Source organism: Salvelinus fontinalis, chromosome 29 (genome assembly GCF_029448725.1).
Source record: "Salvelinus fontinalis isolate EN_2023a chromosome 29, ASM2944872v1, whole genome shotgun sequence".
Classification (NCBI taxonomy): Eukaryota; Metazoa; Chordata; class Actinopteri; order Salmoniformes; family Salmonidae; genus Salvelinus; species Salvelinus fontinalis.
Window position 1 is genome coordinate 34,773,038 of NC_074693.1, and position 13,634 is coordinate 34,786,671.

A 13,634-nucleotide genomic window follows, 5' to 3' on the forward strand; every position below is an offset into this window, starting at 1 on the left:
AGCCCGCCGGCAACAGTTACAACAGAGCCGCCCTATTGTCCAGGTCTTTATTAAGGGATGAACATTCCTACTGCCTAAATATTGCTGAGCACACTAAAAACAGGGAGGGTGGCAGGTGTGCGTGACACTGGTGTTGTTGATGATGAAATGCATACATATTGACCAAGAGTTTACTATGGTACATGTTTTTAAGCTCTGAATTAAAGATTGCACATTATGTTCACTGAATTTGTCCTGATTTTGTAATATCTTGGGCCACACAAAAAATATGGTCCGGTCTTGTTTCAACCTGTATGGTAGGCTAATTTAGTTTCACTAGGCATAGAGTTGGCCGACTTACACTGGGTGTACAAAACATAAAGAACACCTGCTCTTTCCATGACATAGACTGATCAGGTGAATCCAGGTGAACCCTTATTGACGTCACTTGTTAAATCCACTTCAATCAGTGTAGATGAATGGGAGGAGACAGGTTAACCCTTATTGACGTCACTTGTTAAATCCACTTCAATCAGTGTAGATGAATGGGAGGAGACAGGTTAAAGAATGATTTATAAGCCTTGAGACAATTCAGCAAGAGAAAAGATTTAAGCGCCTTTGAACAGGGTATGGTGGTAGGTGCACCGGTTTGTGTCAAGAACTGCCACGCTGCTGGGGTTTTCACATTCAACAGATTCCCATGTGTATCAAGAATGGACATCCAGCCAACTTGAACCAACTGTGGGAAGCATTGGAGTCAACATGGGCCAGCTTCCCTGTTGAACGCTTTCGACACCTGGTAGAGTCCATGCCCAGACAAATTGAGGCTGTTCTGAGGGCAAAAGGGGAGGCTGAAACTCAATATTAGGAAGGTGTTCTTAATGTTTTTTACACTCAGTGTATATTGTCTGTGTGCTAATGCATATATGAGGCCCTCATTCCCAGAATTCTTTGAACTAGAGCAAACAAGATGATAATTCAGGGCTCATTTGTATTTTTTATTTCGAATGAACGCATGACTTCAATGCGTAATCAATCAAATATTATTTGTATATTGCTTTTGTCACAGAATGCTTAATAAAATATGGACGCAAATCCTAATATTAGTGACAGAGAGGAAGAAAGCTTGAGGAATGTACTAGACTCTGTGGAGGGGACATCTTCATCTGGATTGGTTTAATTTAGAGTATAAATTATATTACTTTATTATTACTCATAATACTTGAACTCACCAAAGTGTGGATATAAACGTCATGTCATGAAAAGTCATGACATTCAGATCAAAGGCGTCGGGTTTTTTCATGAATCATTCAACTTTTAACACCTCTCGTCTTCCGTAGTCTACAACTGCAGAACCCAACACAAAAACGGTTTACTGAACTCACGGTGGTGCTTTTGGATACATTGTAACTAACACTAGTGTTATTGCAAACCCGTTCAAACGAGATATTTACAGTAAGAAATGCATTTCGCAGATCGTCAAGTCTAATAGAAAATATTTTTGAAAAATGGTGACGTGGTAAATTTGGACTATTGATTTGATCTACGATTATGAGGGCAAATTGATGTATTGTTTGTTCACATCAATATATTGTAGAAGTTCCCTTTTGTAACTTGATAACAATCATCATGTTTGACAAAAATCAATGTGAGTTCCAGTTTGTGCATATTACCTCAATTACCTCGACTAACCGGTGCACCCGCATATTGACTCTTTACCGGTATCCCCCTGTATATAGTCTCGTTATTATTTTACTGCTGTTCTTTAATTACTTGTTACTTTTATTTCTTATTCTTATTTGTACTGCATTGTTGGTTTGGGGCTCGTAAGTAAGCATTTCACTGTAAGGTCTACACATGTTGTATTCGACGCAAGTGACTAATAATAAAATGTGATAGTCAAGCTGTAACATGCCATTGGTCTAATGGAATGTTTTGTACAATTCTACTGTATTTGAGTCCACTACATAGTAAGAGCTACCCAGCTAAAAACAAACATACCCACAACTTTAGAGAACGTTCCCTTAATTGTCTCATTAGGTCATTAACGAACGTTTTCATAAGAATGTTCCAGTAATTTGCAAGGATTATTTCCAGACCATTAACTTCATGTCAAACAGCATTTACCCAGAATGTGGTTATCATGTTCTCAGAAAATTCAATAATAATGTTCGAGAAACATTCATTGGAACGTTGCAAGAATATTCCACTGTCTAGTTCATCAACAAATACTTTTCTCATTTTGTCAGGAACCATAAACTGGTATTGTCTGTGACCATTTTATTTGATAATGCATGGATTTTAATCCGTTTTCCCAAAATACCTTTGCAGAGGTCATTACCATCACACAATAAAACATTATATTTTAATTTAAAACTGAATGACAAACACATACAACCCTCAGAAAACTGGACACATGAATGTTCAGAGACTTGTCCCGAAGCACTTCTGCGTTGGCTTGGCTGTGTGCTTAGGGTCTTTGCCCTTTTGGAAGGTGAACCTTCACCCCAGTCTAAGGTCCTGAGCTCTCTGGAGCAGGTTTTCATCAAGGATCTCTGTGTAATTTGCTCCCTTCATCTTTCCCTCGATCCTGGCTAGTCTCCCAGTCCCTGCCGCAGAAAAACATTCCCGCCAGGTTTCCTCTAGACGTGACGCTTGGCATTCAGGCCAAAGAGTTCCATCTTGGTTTCATCAGACCAGAGATTCTGTTTCTCATGGTCTAAGTCCTTTAGGTGTCTTTTGGCAAACTCCAAGCGGGCTGTCATTTGCCTTTTACTGAGGAGTGGCTTCCGTCTGACCACTCTACCATAAAGACCTGATTGGTGAAGTGCTGCAGAGATGATTGTCCTTTTGGAAGATTCTCCCATCTCCACAGAGGAACTCTGGAGCTCAATCAGAGTGACCATCGGGTTCTTGGTCACCTCCCTGACAAAGGCCCTTCTCACCCGATTGCTCAGTTTGGCTGGCCGGCCAGCTCTAGGAAGTGTCTTGGTGGTTCCAATCTTATTCCATTTAAGAATAATGGAGGCCACTGTGTTCTTGGGGACCTTCAATGCTGCAGAAATGTTTTTGTACCCTTCCCCAGACCTGTTCCTTGACACAATCCTGTCTCGGAGCTCTTTGGACAATTCCTTCGACCTCATGGCTTGGTTTTTGCTCTGACATGCTTTGTCAACTGTGGGACCTTATATAGACAGGTGTGTGCCTTTCCAACTCATGTGCAATCAATTGAATTTACCGCATGTGGCCTCCAATCCAGTTGTAGAAACATCTCAAGGATGATCAATGGAAACAGGATGCACCTGAGCTCAATTTAGACTCTCATAGCAAAGGGTCTGAATAAGGTATTTTTTTATTTATTTTTTATACATTTGAAGAATTTCTGAAAACCTGTTTCCGCTTTGTCATTATGGGTTATTGTGTGTAGATCGATGAGGATTTTAAAAAATGTAATCCATTTCAGAATAAAGCTGTAACGTAACAAAATGTGTAAAGAATCAAGGGGTCTGAATACTTTCCGAATGCATTGTATATCTCACTATCTCCTATTGTTGTGTTACTACTTGGCTCAGGACCCCAACTGGATTGAGAGGTGTGTGTGTGTGTGTGTGTGTGTGTGTGTGTGTGTGTGTGTGTGTGTGTGTGTGTGTGTGTGTGTGTGTGTGTGTGTGTGTGTGTGTGTGTGTGTGTGTGTGTGTGGGAGAAATAAGAGAGAGAGCATTGTGTATTGACCCCCTGTGTTCATTTCCGTGGACCACTAATCTAGCACTAGTCTTGTAAACAACAGGATTGTTTTTTTTGGGGCAGTTACGTCTGTACACATTCCTCGTAAGTACTGGACAGTGTTTTATTTTTATTTTTACAGGAAATGAAATTGGCACTGTTTTCCCAAAGATGTGCTGAGTCTGCATTAGTGATTTCACCGCTGGTTGTCCCTAACTCCCTTTCAAACAGATACACTTTAGCCAAGTAGTCTTTGCACATTACATTCATACACAAATGGTAAACAAAATCACTGTGTTCCAAGTAGGTTAAAGACCCTGTCAATACTACATTTCCCTGGCCAAGGAGTTTATGTGTGTGCTATGTGTTGTGTCACCTTACATAGTTGAATGCAGTCGGTAAACTGCTCAGGAATAAAAGTGTCTGTAAAATAGCTAAATATAAAAACGTGGGTAAAAGAGTTTGGGGTCGGTTTGGAATTGTGCATAATTGTGCATGTGTTTCAGGAGTGTATGAGTTGCGGTCCTTCCAGATGCATCCGGGGGGTCCAGCGATGTGGGGGGAGGCCTTCCAGGCTGCAGTCAGTGCCCACGCTGCCGGGGGGCACGCCCACCTGGTGGGGGTCTTTCACAGTGAGTTTGGATGGCTCAACAACGGTACAGTGAGGACAGGGACTAGGTCAATGGTGATCAGGATGAAACAATATAATACTACATGGGTAACACTATGAGATTATAATATGAATGCAGTAGTGTGTGGTCAAATGGGATTTCTCCTTCTGTGTGCCAGTCAATGCCCTGTGGTGGTACGAGAGTCCGGACCAGCGGGCAGCGCTATGCCACAAAGCCCATGTGATGCCAGGGTAGTGGCAGCCGGTAAACCCTTCAATTTATTCCCTTTTTAATACAAGTAGAAAATGGAAGTTTGACGGCTCTATTCAAATCAAATCAAATTTATTTATATAGCCCTTCTTACATCAGCTGATATCTCAAAGTGTCTGTACAGAAACCCAGCCTAAAACCCCAAACAGCAAGCAATGCAGGTGTAGAAGCATAGTGGCTAGGAAAAACTCCCTAGAAAGGCCAAAACCTAGGAAGAAACCTAGAGAGGAACCAGGCTATGAGGGGTGGCCAGTCCTCTTCTTGCTGTGCCGGGTGGAGATTATAACAGAACATGGCCAAGATGTTCAAATGTTCATAAATTACCAGCATGGTCAAATAATAATAATCACAGTAGTTGTCGAGGGTGCAGCAAGTCAGCACCTCAGGAGTAAATGTCAGTTGGCTTTTCATAGCCGATCATTAAGAGTATCTCTACCACTCCTGCGGTCTCTAGAGAGTTGAAAACAGCAGATCTGGGGCAGGTAGCACGTCCAGTGAACAGGTCAGGGTTCCATAGCCACAGGCAGAACAGTTGAAACTGGAGCAGCAGCACGGCCAGGTGGACTGGGGACAGCAAGGAGTCATCATGCCAGGTAGTCTTGAGGCATGGTCCTAGGGCTCAGGTCCTCGGAGAGAGAGAAAGAAAGAAAGAGAGAATTAGAGAGAGCATACTTAAATTCACACAGGACACCGGATAAGACAGGAGAAGTACTCCAGATATAACAAACTGACCCTAGCCCCCCGACACATAAACTACTGCAGCATAAATACTGGAGGCTGAGACAGGAGGGGTCAGGAGACACTGTGGCCCCATCCGATGATACCCCCGGACAGGGCCAAACAGGAAGGATATTCACATTTGAGTTTCTATCTGCACTCTTCTAAATGTACCCCCCCCCCCCCCACACAGTGAGGGAGAGTGTGACCTACCTGGGGTCGCAGATGAACAAACTCATGTTCCCCTGCCCCTACTCTCCCCTCAAGTGATCTCACACTGAAACACGGGATTGAAGAGAATAACCCTCAACTGGGTCTGATATGCTGTCAATCTGATACGTGCCTTACACTGTTTATAGACCTAAGTAGAGGTAATAAAACACTACTGAGATTTCTTATTAAATCAGTGGACCCAGTGGTGATCCAGTCATCTAAATGTGATAGACATTAGGACTCAAATCATTTATTACTTGTAATTATGCATTATAGATTGCAGATTATATGATGGACACTCTGGACCAAGTTTAGGATCACGGTTATAACAATGTTTATTATTCTTAGGGTTTGGCGCTATCCAGGTTTTCATACCGTTTCTGTACCATACCGGGGTATACGGTATTACCGAATGTGCACACAAGGGGTGCTATTTACAATTTAGGCAACAGGGATCTTAATCCAGGGGGGGTGTCGCTACTGGGTGGTAGTCATGGTTACCGTGGCTTTCTTGAGCACAGGGACAATGGTGGTCTGCTTGAAACATGTAGGTATTACAGACTGGGTCAGGGAGAGGTTGAAAATATCAGTGAAGACAATTGCCTGCTCGTCAGTGCATGCTCTGAGTACGCGTCCTGGTAATACATCTGGCCCTGCGGCCTTGTGAATGTTAACCTGTTTAAAGGTCTTACTCACATCAGCTACGGAGAGCATGATCACACAGTCGTCCGGAACAGCTGGTGCGTTCATGCATGGTTCAGTGTTGCTAGCCTCGATTTAGCTTGTCTGGTAGGCTCGCGTCACTGGACAGCTCACGGCTGTGTTTCCATTTGGAATCCCATGATAGCTTGCAAGCCCTGCCACATCTGATGAGTATTAGAGCCGGTGTAGTAGGATTTGATCTTGCCTGTTTGATGGTTCGTTGGAGGGCGAAGCGGGATTTCTTATAAGTGTGCGGATTAGTGTTACGCTCCCTGAAAGCGGCAGGTCTAGCCTTCAGGGCTCCCGAGTGGCGCAGAGGTCTAAGGCACTGCATCTCAGTGCTGGAGGCATCACTACAGATCCTGGTTCGATTCCAGGCTGTATCATAACCGGCCGTGATTGGGAGTCCCATAGGGAAGCGCACAATTGGTCCAGCGTCGTCCGGGTTAGGGTTTGGCTGGGGTAGGCCGTCATTGTAAATGAGAATTTGTTCTTAACTGACTTGCCTAGTTAAATAAAATAAAACACATTTTTTTTAAATTGTTTGGTTCAGTCAGGATGTTGCCTGTAATCCATGGCTTCTGGTTGGGATATGTACGTATGGTTACCGTGGGCAATATGTTGTCGATGCACTTATTGATGCAGCAGGTGAATGAGGTAGTTTAATCCTCAATGCCATCGGATGAATCCTGGAACATATTCCAGTCTGTGCTAGTGAAACAGTCCTGTAGCTTAGCATCCACTTCATCAAACCACATCCGTATTGAGCACGTCACTGGTATTTCCTGTTTTTGCTTGTAATCAGGAATCAGGAGGATAGAGTTATGGCCAGATTTGCCAAATAGAGGGTGATGGATAGTGGAGTAATGGGGATTTTACCCACCTGTCTTGGACCCTTCCTAGATCAAATCCTTGCTCTCAAAAACAATTCTGTGCATGCAGCAAGCTGTGAGTAACATTTTTGAGTTAGTTATATAACTTTATGAGCTGGGATGTCTGTCCTGCAAATACTTTAGGTCAGAGAGTGTATAACATTTTCGCAACGCGCTCGTTAGCATTTAGTTATCATTCTCTATGGGATTTTACATTTCCTTTTTAGCATTGCTAACCTTCGGATTACAATAACTTTACAGCCATGTTGACACAAGATAAGGATTTGTTCAGTTTTATTGTGTAAATAAGTATTGTACAGAGAGAGTAACAGATATTCCCACAGCCTTTTCTCAATACATAAAAAACGTAAACGGCTATTAAATAAAGACAATTTTCTTGGTAGAACAATAAACGATTGTATACATAGTCTGTGGAAATTCCAGTGCAAAACAATTATCCAATTAACACCACAAATAAAGTGCTTGGAATGTCGAACTGGCCTCATTTCAGGCAAGCTTTGTGTTTCGAAATACTGAGACTTTTTACCCGAAGAACCACTTATTAATTTTACAATAAATGGCACTTGACTGCACCAGTCTTTGCAGACACAGGACAAGCCCACAGGTTACACTTTCTGACAGAAATTCAAAACTGACTCGGCACTGTAAGCTTTGAAAAATCAATTTACATTTTGCAGACGCTCTTGTCCAGAGCGACTTACTGGAGCGTTTAAAGTAAGTCCCTTCCTTAAGGGCACAGACAGATGTGTCACCTAGTTGGCTCTGGGATTCAAACCAGCAACCTTTCGGTTACTGGCCCTATGCTCTTACCCGCTAGGCTACCTGCCACCTTACAGTAGGTATTATCATGTTATTTAATTTACTATTGTCAACCCATTGAGGGGATGTTTCTGTGTTCTGCTAGTGTTTAGGCGGTGAAAATAGAGTCCTTCAAACAGTTGATTTGTCTGTCAGGGCACTGTGGTATGTATGTTGAGGTATTCATTGCAAACTGATAGTCAACAACAAAACAAATCTTTTCATTTCCTTAAAAAAAAGCTATAAAATCTATTGTTTCCTTTTTGAAAAAACTGGTACAGTACTTTGCATAGTATACATTGGAAAGTGTACATAGTCTCCGATTGGTGTGTTTCAAAATGGTTGAGTCCACTACATAGTAAACTACTGAACTAGAAGTAAGAACATTCATGATTACAGTAATGCCACAATGGACTCAGCCAAACCTAATAAGAAAAAAATATATATATATTGTTTATATATTCATGATCAATTTACATATATAAATAAAAAAGGCACATCTTTAAAAACAAATCAAACATAAGGAATTCAGATTGGCCATGGGAATGGTTGGGTTTCTTCATGATGTCATTCTGGTCTTGGAGCACAAAACAGAAATTTCATTGGAAGAAACCAGTTGGAAATACACAAATTAGAAAATATCGCAGTTTCCACAAAAATATACACCGCCACAGCCTAACATCTGCTGAAGCACATGATAAAATGATGGCAGTTATTCAAGTTTAATACTCTTTCTTTCTCCTTAATGACTATTGTGAGGGGCACTCTTGGGCCCCAAATCGCTTCAGCGCGAGTGAGAATCTTTGCATTGACTTGTATTGAGCTTTCCAGACAGGCCCTTACTAGAGCAACACCTCTGGCATGAAGAAACAAGTATAAAAACACTACTGTAATAATACAGAGAAGCAAATTCTGTCCAACACTGTTTGCGGGTTTAAGTTCCAGTTTTGATTGGAAGATGGTGTCCGTCCGCTCACACCAAGCTCTCCTTTAGCCTCTCCTCGGCTAGCTTCTCTTCAGCCTGCCGTGAGCTGAGCGGGGTAATGTCCACCACCGCCTCTTTGCGCTTTACTGAATTGTCTTTTGAGTGGTAATCGTCACTCTGGTCCTTGGCAAAGTTCACAAAAACCTGGTAGAGAAGAGACGAGAGTGTCAGCTGTCATCACTGTACATTCCAATCCGGTCTACTAATCGAAGAACATACAGAAAGATGCAAATGCATGGTGCTGTAATCCACAAGTAATCAAACTTTAACAAAAATAAGTTTTGACCACAAAGCCTTTAGCCAGCGATGGATGGCGTCTTACCTGGTCCAGTGTGGTCTGCGACACGGAGTAGTCCTCTATCCGAAGAAGGTCCTTGTTCTTGGCCAGGATGCTGAAGATGTGTGCCAGGGAGGTGAGTGAGGAGGACAGCTGGTACTGCAGCATGTTCCTGTGCTTCTCCTTCAGGGTGCTGCCAGGCAGCTTACTCTCAATGAACTTCATCACCGGCGGCAGGTCAGGGTCCGGCCCAGCCACACGCAGAATGATGGTGTAGCCGTCTCCGAACCTGGAGAGATAAAAACAAAACAAGATAATTAAGTGATAATGCTCGAGAAGTCTGTGTTTGGAGGATATATTGGCACGGGTGTTGTTAGGCCAGAGACGAAGTCGATAATGTCTAGATGCTTTTTATAGTGGAGATCAAGTTTATAAATTGCTAGGCTGATAAGACAGTAGAATGCGCAGTCAGATGGAACAGAGTAAATAGGCATTTATTTAACATTTATTTAACCTTTATTTCACTTGGCAAGTCAGTTAAGAATAAATTCTTATTTACGATGACGGCCTACCAAAAGGCAAAAGGCCTCCTGCGGGAACGGGGATAAAAAAATAATATATATATATAAATAAATGTAGGACAAAATACACATCACGACAAGAGAGACTACATAACGTCATAGAGTTAGCCAGTGGTAAATTGTGGAATAGACACCAGCTGGAACGTGGTTTTAACCAATCAGCATTCAGGATTAGACCCACCCGTTGTATAATCAATGGATAATTTGTGTCAGTTTATTGAAAACCACAACTTTGTAGGTATTGACTTGCTTTATATGTACCCGTGAAATTATTTGTCATCTTACCTGTTCTTTAGGTGCTGAACGCTCCCCAAGCAGCGGAACCTGCCATTGACCATAATGGCCATTCTGGTGCACAGGGCCTCACATTCCTCCATACTGAAGACAAAAAATGGCAAACACAGACATTAGATACAGTGTAAAGGAACTGCTGAACTATGAACCACATCCCTGCAAAGGTTGAACAGTAGCAGAACACTCAGAAAGCTATTAATGTCAACAGCATGCACAGTAAGTGGATAAGCAATACTTTAAACCATGTAAGCTACGTAGTACAAGCCAATAGGCTACATCAGGGATTGGCAACTGGGGGCCTGCATGGCCCTTGGATCAATTTTGCAACTCAGTCGGGGTCTCAGCTTACTGTTGAGAGTTAGAATAGTACGAAACACAAGGTGCAATTTCGAAATGTGGTTGTGCATCAGCAGGGTTTCTCTTGTTATGTCAGTTACTGATAGTCAATTTGTCAGCTTACCTTTTTTAGATTGCTAAATTAGTTTAACTGCCAGCTAACTAAACTTGAACTACCGGCCCGGGAGGGCCCCCATTAGTTTTGTTAGTCAGTCTCACTCAGATATCATATTAAAAACTGCAAAGATTTCTCTCCACCCGTTGGCAAAATGTGTAGAATTGCAGGAAATTAGCTTTAAAACTGCAGCATTTTCCCTACACACCATGGCAAAATGTGTAGAATTGCACGAAATGAACAAAAAAAAAACGTACATTTCTCTCTGCTGTCAAGAGAGGGGGCCACTAAAATGTTTTGCTTGCAGTGTGGGCAGGGGGAGGGGTGTGTGGGTATGCAGACACACAAGCAACAACGGCCCCTCCTGATGAGTTCAGATATTGCTGTGGTCCCCACCCCATCAAAGTTGCCAATCCCTGGGCTACATGGTGCTAAATGAGGTTTGACTAACCGCAGCCTATACTCATACATAAGCTATGTTGCCAACCAATCAACAGCAACAACGACCATGCATTTCAAAGTATAGCAGCTAGCTTTTAGCCTAGCATGGCTGAGGTGTTAAGGTGTTTCTGGTTACCTGTGCGAGGTGAGCACCACGGAGCGTCCCTCCTTGATGACGCTGTGGATGCAGTTCCATAAGGCCCTGCGTGCTTTGGGGTCCATCCCAGTGGTGGGCTCGTCCTGTCACAAAGAGCACAGCTAGGTTGAGGTTGGCCCACAGGTTGAACAGGAAACACACAGAGAAGACCAGCAGCAGGGGGAAGCAAGGCATCATGGCCCTGCTAGTGCTGAATTATGAGATGAGAAATGCTAAGCTCTTGATTTCTCTCTTGGTTTGTTTCTGTCTCCCTTTCCTTTTTCTCGATGTCTATCGCTCTGGTTCTGTCTCTGCCTCTCCATTTATCCTTCTCTCAGTTTGAAACAAAATCAACAGCTGATCTCTCTGCAGCCCAATAGGAGCAAAACAAAAACATGCAATTTTCCAGGAACCCTTTGAGTTGACTGTGGCGTGCAGGCGGGAGAATTGTAATCTAACCCTCATTACACAACCCTTGCAGCTGCAATCCCCACCGGGAGAACAATTAAACACCAGTCATCTGATTTAGAGGCCCCTTGATATTTCACATTGAGGTCACTGCCAAGCTGGGTCTGATCCCTTTGTGTTAGTAACACCATGTGTTGGTGTTTACAGTGTGTGTGTGTGTGTGCTGGGACATGGTGCGTACCAGGAACACGACAGGTGGTCCTCCTATCAGGGCCATGGCGGTGGAGAGTTTCCTCATGTTTCCTCCGCTGTAGCTTCCCGCTGCCTTGTCCACATACTTTACTAGGCCCAGCTTACGGATGCCCCATTCGGCAACTTCGCACACTTCCTTCTCGGGCACGCCGCGCAGGACGGCGTAGAACTCCAGGTGCTCTCTTCCTGTCAGCAGGTCGTTGATGGCGTCAAACTGAGGGCAGTAGCCCATGTTCTGGTGCACCTCGTCTATCTCCCGCAGTATACTGCCAAATCAAAATAAGTCCGTTAGTCTCACGTTTAGACTCACTGCTGAACCTCTCTACTGTAATACCTAGGGTGAGCTCTCTGGCACAAAATGGCTGCTTCACCTTTTTCCGGCCAGGAAAGCCTCTCCACTGGTGACTATGGAGTCTCCTGTCAGCATTTTGAAGGTGGTGGTCTTTCCAGCTCCGTTCACACCCAAGAGGCCAAAGCACTGAGCGAGAAGACAGAGTTAATATCAGTGTTAAAATATACAGAATGAGCTTGAAAGAGATGGCATGTCATTACATTGTGTACTTACTACTTACTAGATTAAATTATGTAATCTTACCTCTCCAGGAGGGATGCCCACACACAGGCGGTCCACCGCCGGCTTCTGCTTCCTTTTGTAGACCTTGGTGAGCTGTCGGAGCTCCAGGATGTCTCCGTGTCCCAGTCCGTTGACGATCCTCTGCCTCTCTCTGGCAACGTCCTCGTCCTCCTCGCCTACCGGAGGGAGCTTGGTGTGCAGGTTAATGGGTTTGATGCAGAAGCGGTACTGGATGAGGACGGTGATAATGAAGAAGACCACTCCTTCCACGGCCATGGCAAACAGGTTCTTGCCCACCATGTCCCATTCCAGAGGGGATCGGAAGCGATTCTCACCTGTGTACAGGAGGAGTGTGTTTAGAAAAATGTTCAGAAGACACCTCTACGTTGAATTGGATAGAGAAATGGGTCATGGGAAATGCAGTTCTTACCGAATCTTTCCAGAGCGTCGGCCATGGCCTGGTTCTTCACCATGTCGATGAGGCCTCGACCCAAACAGAAGTGAGGAAATATCAGCAAAACGTTCTTCAGGATGTCATTGATACCTCCAATCTCCTGTAGAGGGAAGAGGAGGAATATTTAACCCTTTATGTCCCCAGGTAAATGGATTATTAACTAATTATATATATATTTTTTACAATATGGTTAGGATGAGCACACCACGTTATGCAGCAAATGTGTGGTGTCACTTACGTTGTTCCCAAAGAGCTCCATGACAAAGGTGGAGATGCTGCCGTTGATGCCGATGAGGATGTTGACGGAGGTGAGCACCACGTAGGCCGTGCTGGGGATCTTAAAGAAGAAGGACGCCGGGTACATCAGAGGAGTGATAGACCAGCCATAGAGGAGCAGCAGCAGGGCCAGCACTGGCAGGTTGGTGGACGACACGTAGGCTTTTTGTTGGAAGCAGGCAAAGATGATGATGACGAGCGTCGCCGGGACGATGTAGTTACACTGCAACACAAACGAGATGACAAGGTTAGCGGTCAATCAATAAAATGAATGATGTTCATGTAGCGCTTTAACAATAGTAGTAAAAAATAGCTGCTAAATGCGCAAAAGAAACACTCAAAATGGCCGCTATTGTAAGGGGCTTAATGTAGTCGTATTCCAGGCACTCGGGAGAAGCCCATGGGAAATATTTTTTAATTTGAATTGTATTTAACCTTTTATTTAACTAGGCAAGACAGTAAAGAACAAATTCTTATTTGCAATGACGGCCTAGGAACAGTGGGTTAACTGCCTTGTTCAGGGGCAGAACGACAGATTTTTACCTTGTCAGCAGGGTATTCGATCTAGCAACTTTTAGGTTACTGGCCCAACGCTCTAA

General features: G+C 43.6%; 1 protein-coding gene and 1 pseudogene across 1 annotated transcript in view; one reads left to right on the forward strand and one right to left on the reverse strand.

Moving 5' to 3' along the window:
* The first annotated feature begins 3,978 nt into the window (after positions 1-3,978).
* Positions 3,979-5,570, forward strand: LOC129827290 (protein NipSnap homolog 3A-like; annotated as a pseudogene).
* Positions 5,571-7,364: 1,794 nt separating this feature from the next.
* Positions 7,365-13,634, reverse strand: part of LOC129827904 (phospholipid-transporting ATPase ABCA1-like) — a 45,301-nt gene continuing 39,031 nt past the window's right edge. Inside the window, exons 29-37 of the mRNA XM_055889182.1 lie at positions 12,998-13,258; positions 12,736-12,859; positions 12,327-12,640; positions 12,103-12,209; positions 11,721-11,997; positions 11,072-11,175; positions 10,035-10,127; positions 9,214-9,457; positions 7,365-9,035 (exon numbers count right to left, since the gene is read on the reverse strand). Coding sequence (XP_055745157.1) covers positions 8,880-9,035; positions 9,214-9,457; positions 10,035-10,127; positions 11,072-11,175; positions 11,721-11,997; positions 12,103-12,209; positions 12,327-12,640; positions 12,736-12,859; positions 12,998-13,258 — 1,680 coding nt within the window. The 3' untranslated portion in view covers positions 7,365-8,879. The remainder of the gene's footprint in view (positions 9,036-9,213; positions 9,458-10,034; positions 10,128-11,071; positions 11,176-11,720; positions 11,998-12,102; positions 12,210-12,326; positions 12,641-12,735; positions 12,860-12,997; positions 13,259-13,634) is intronic.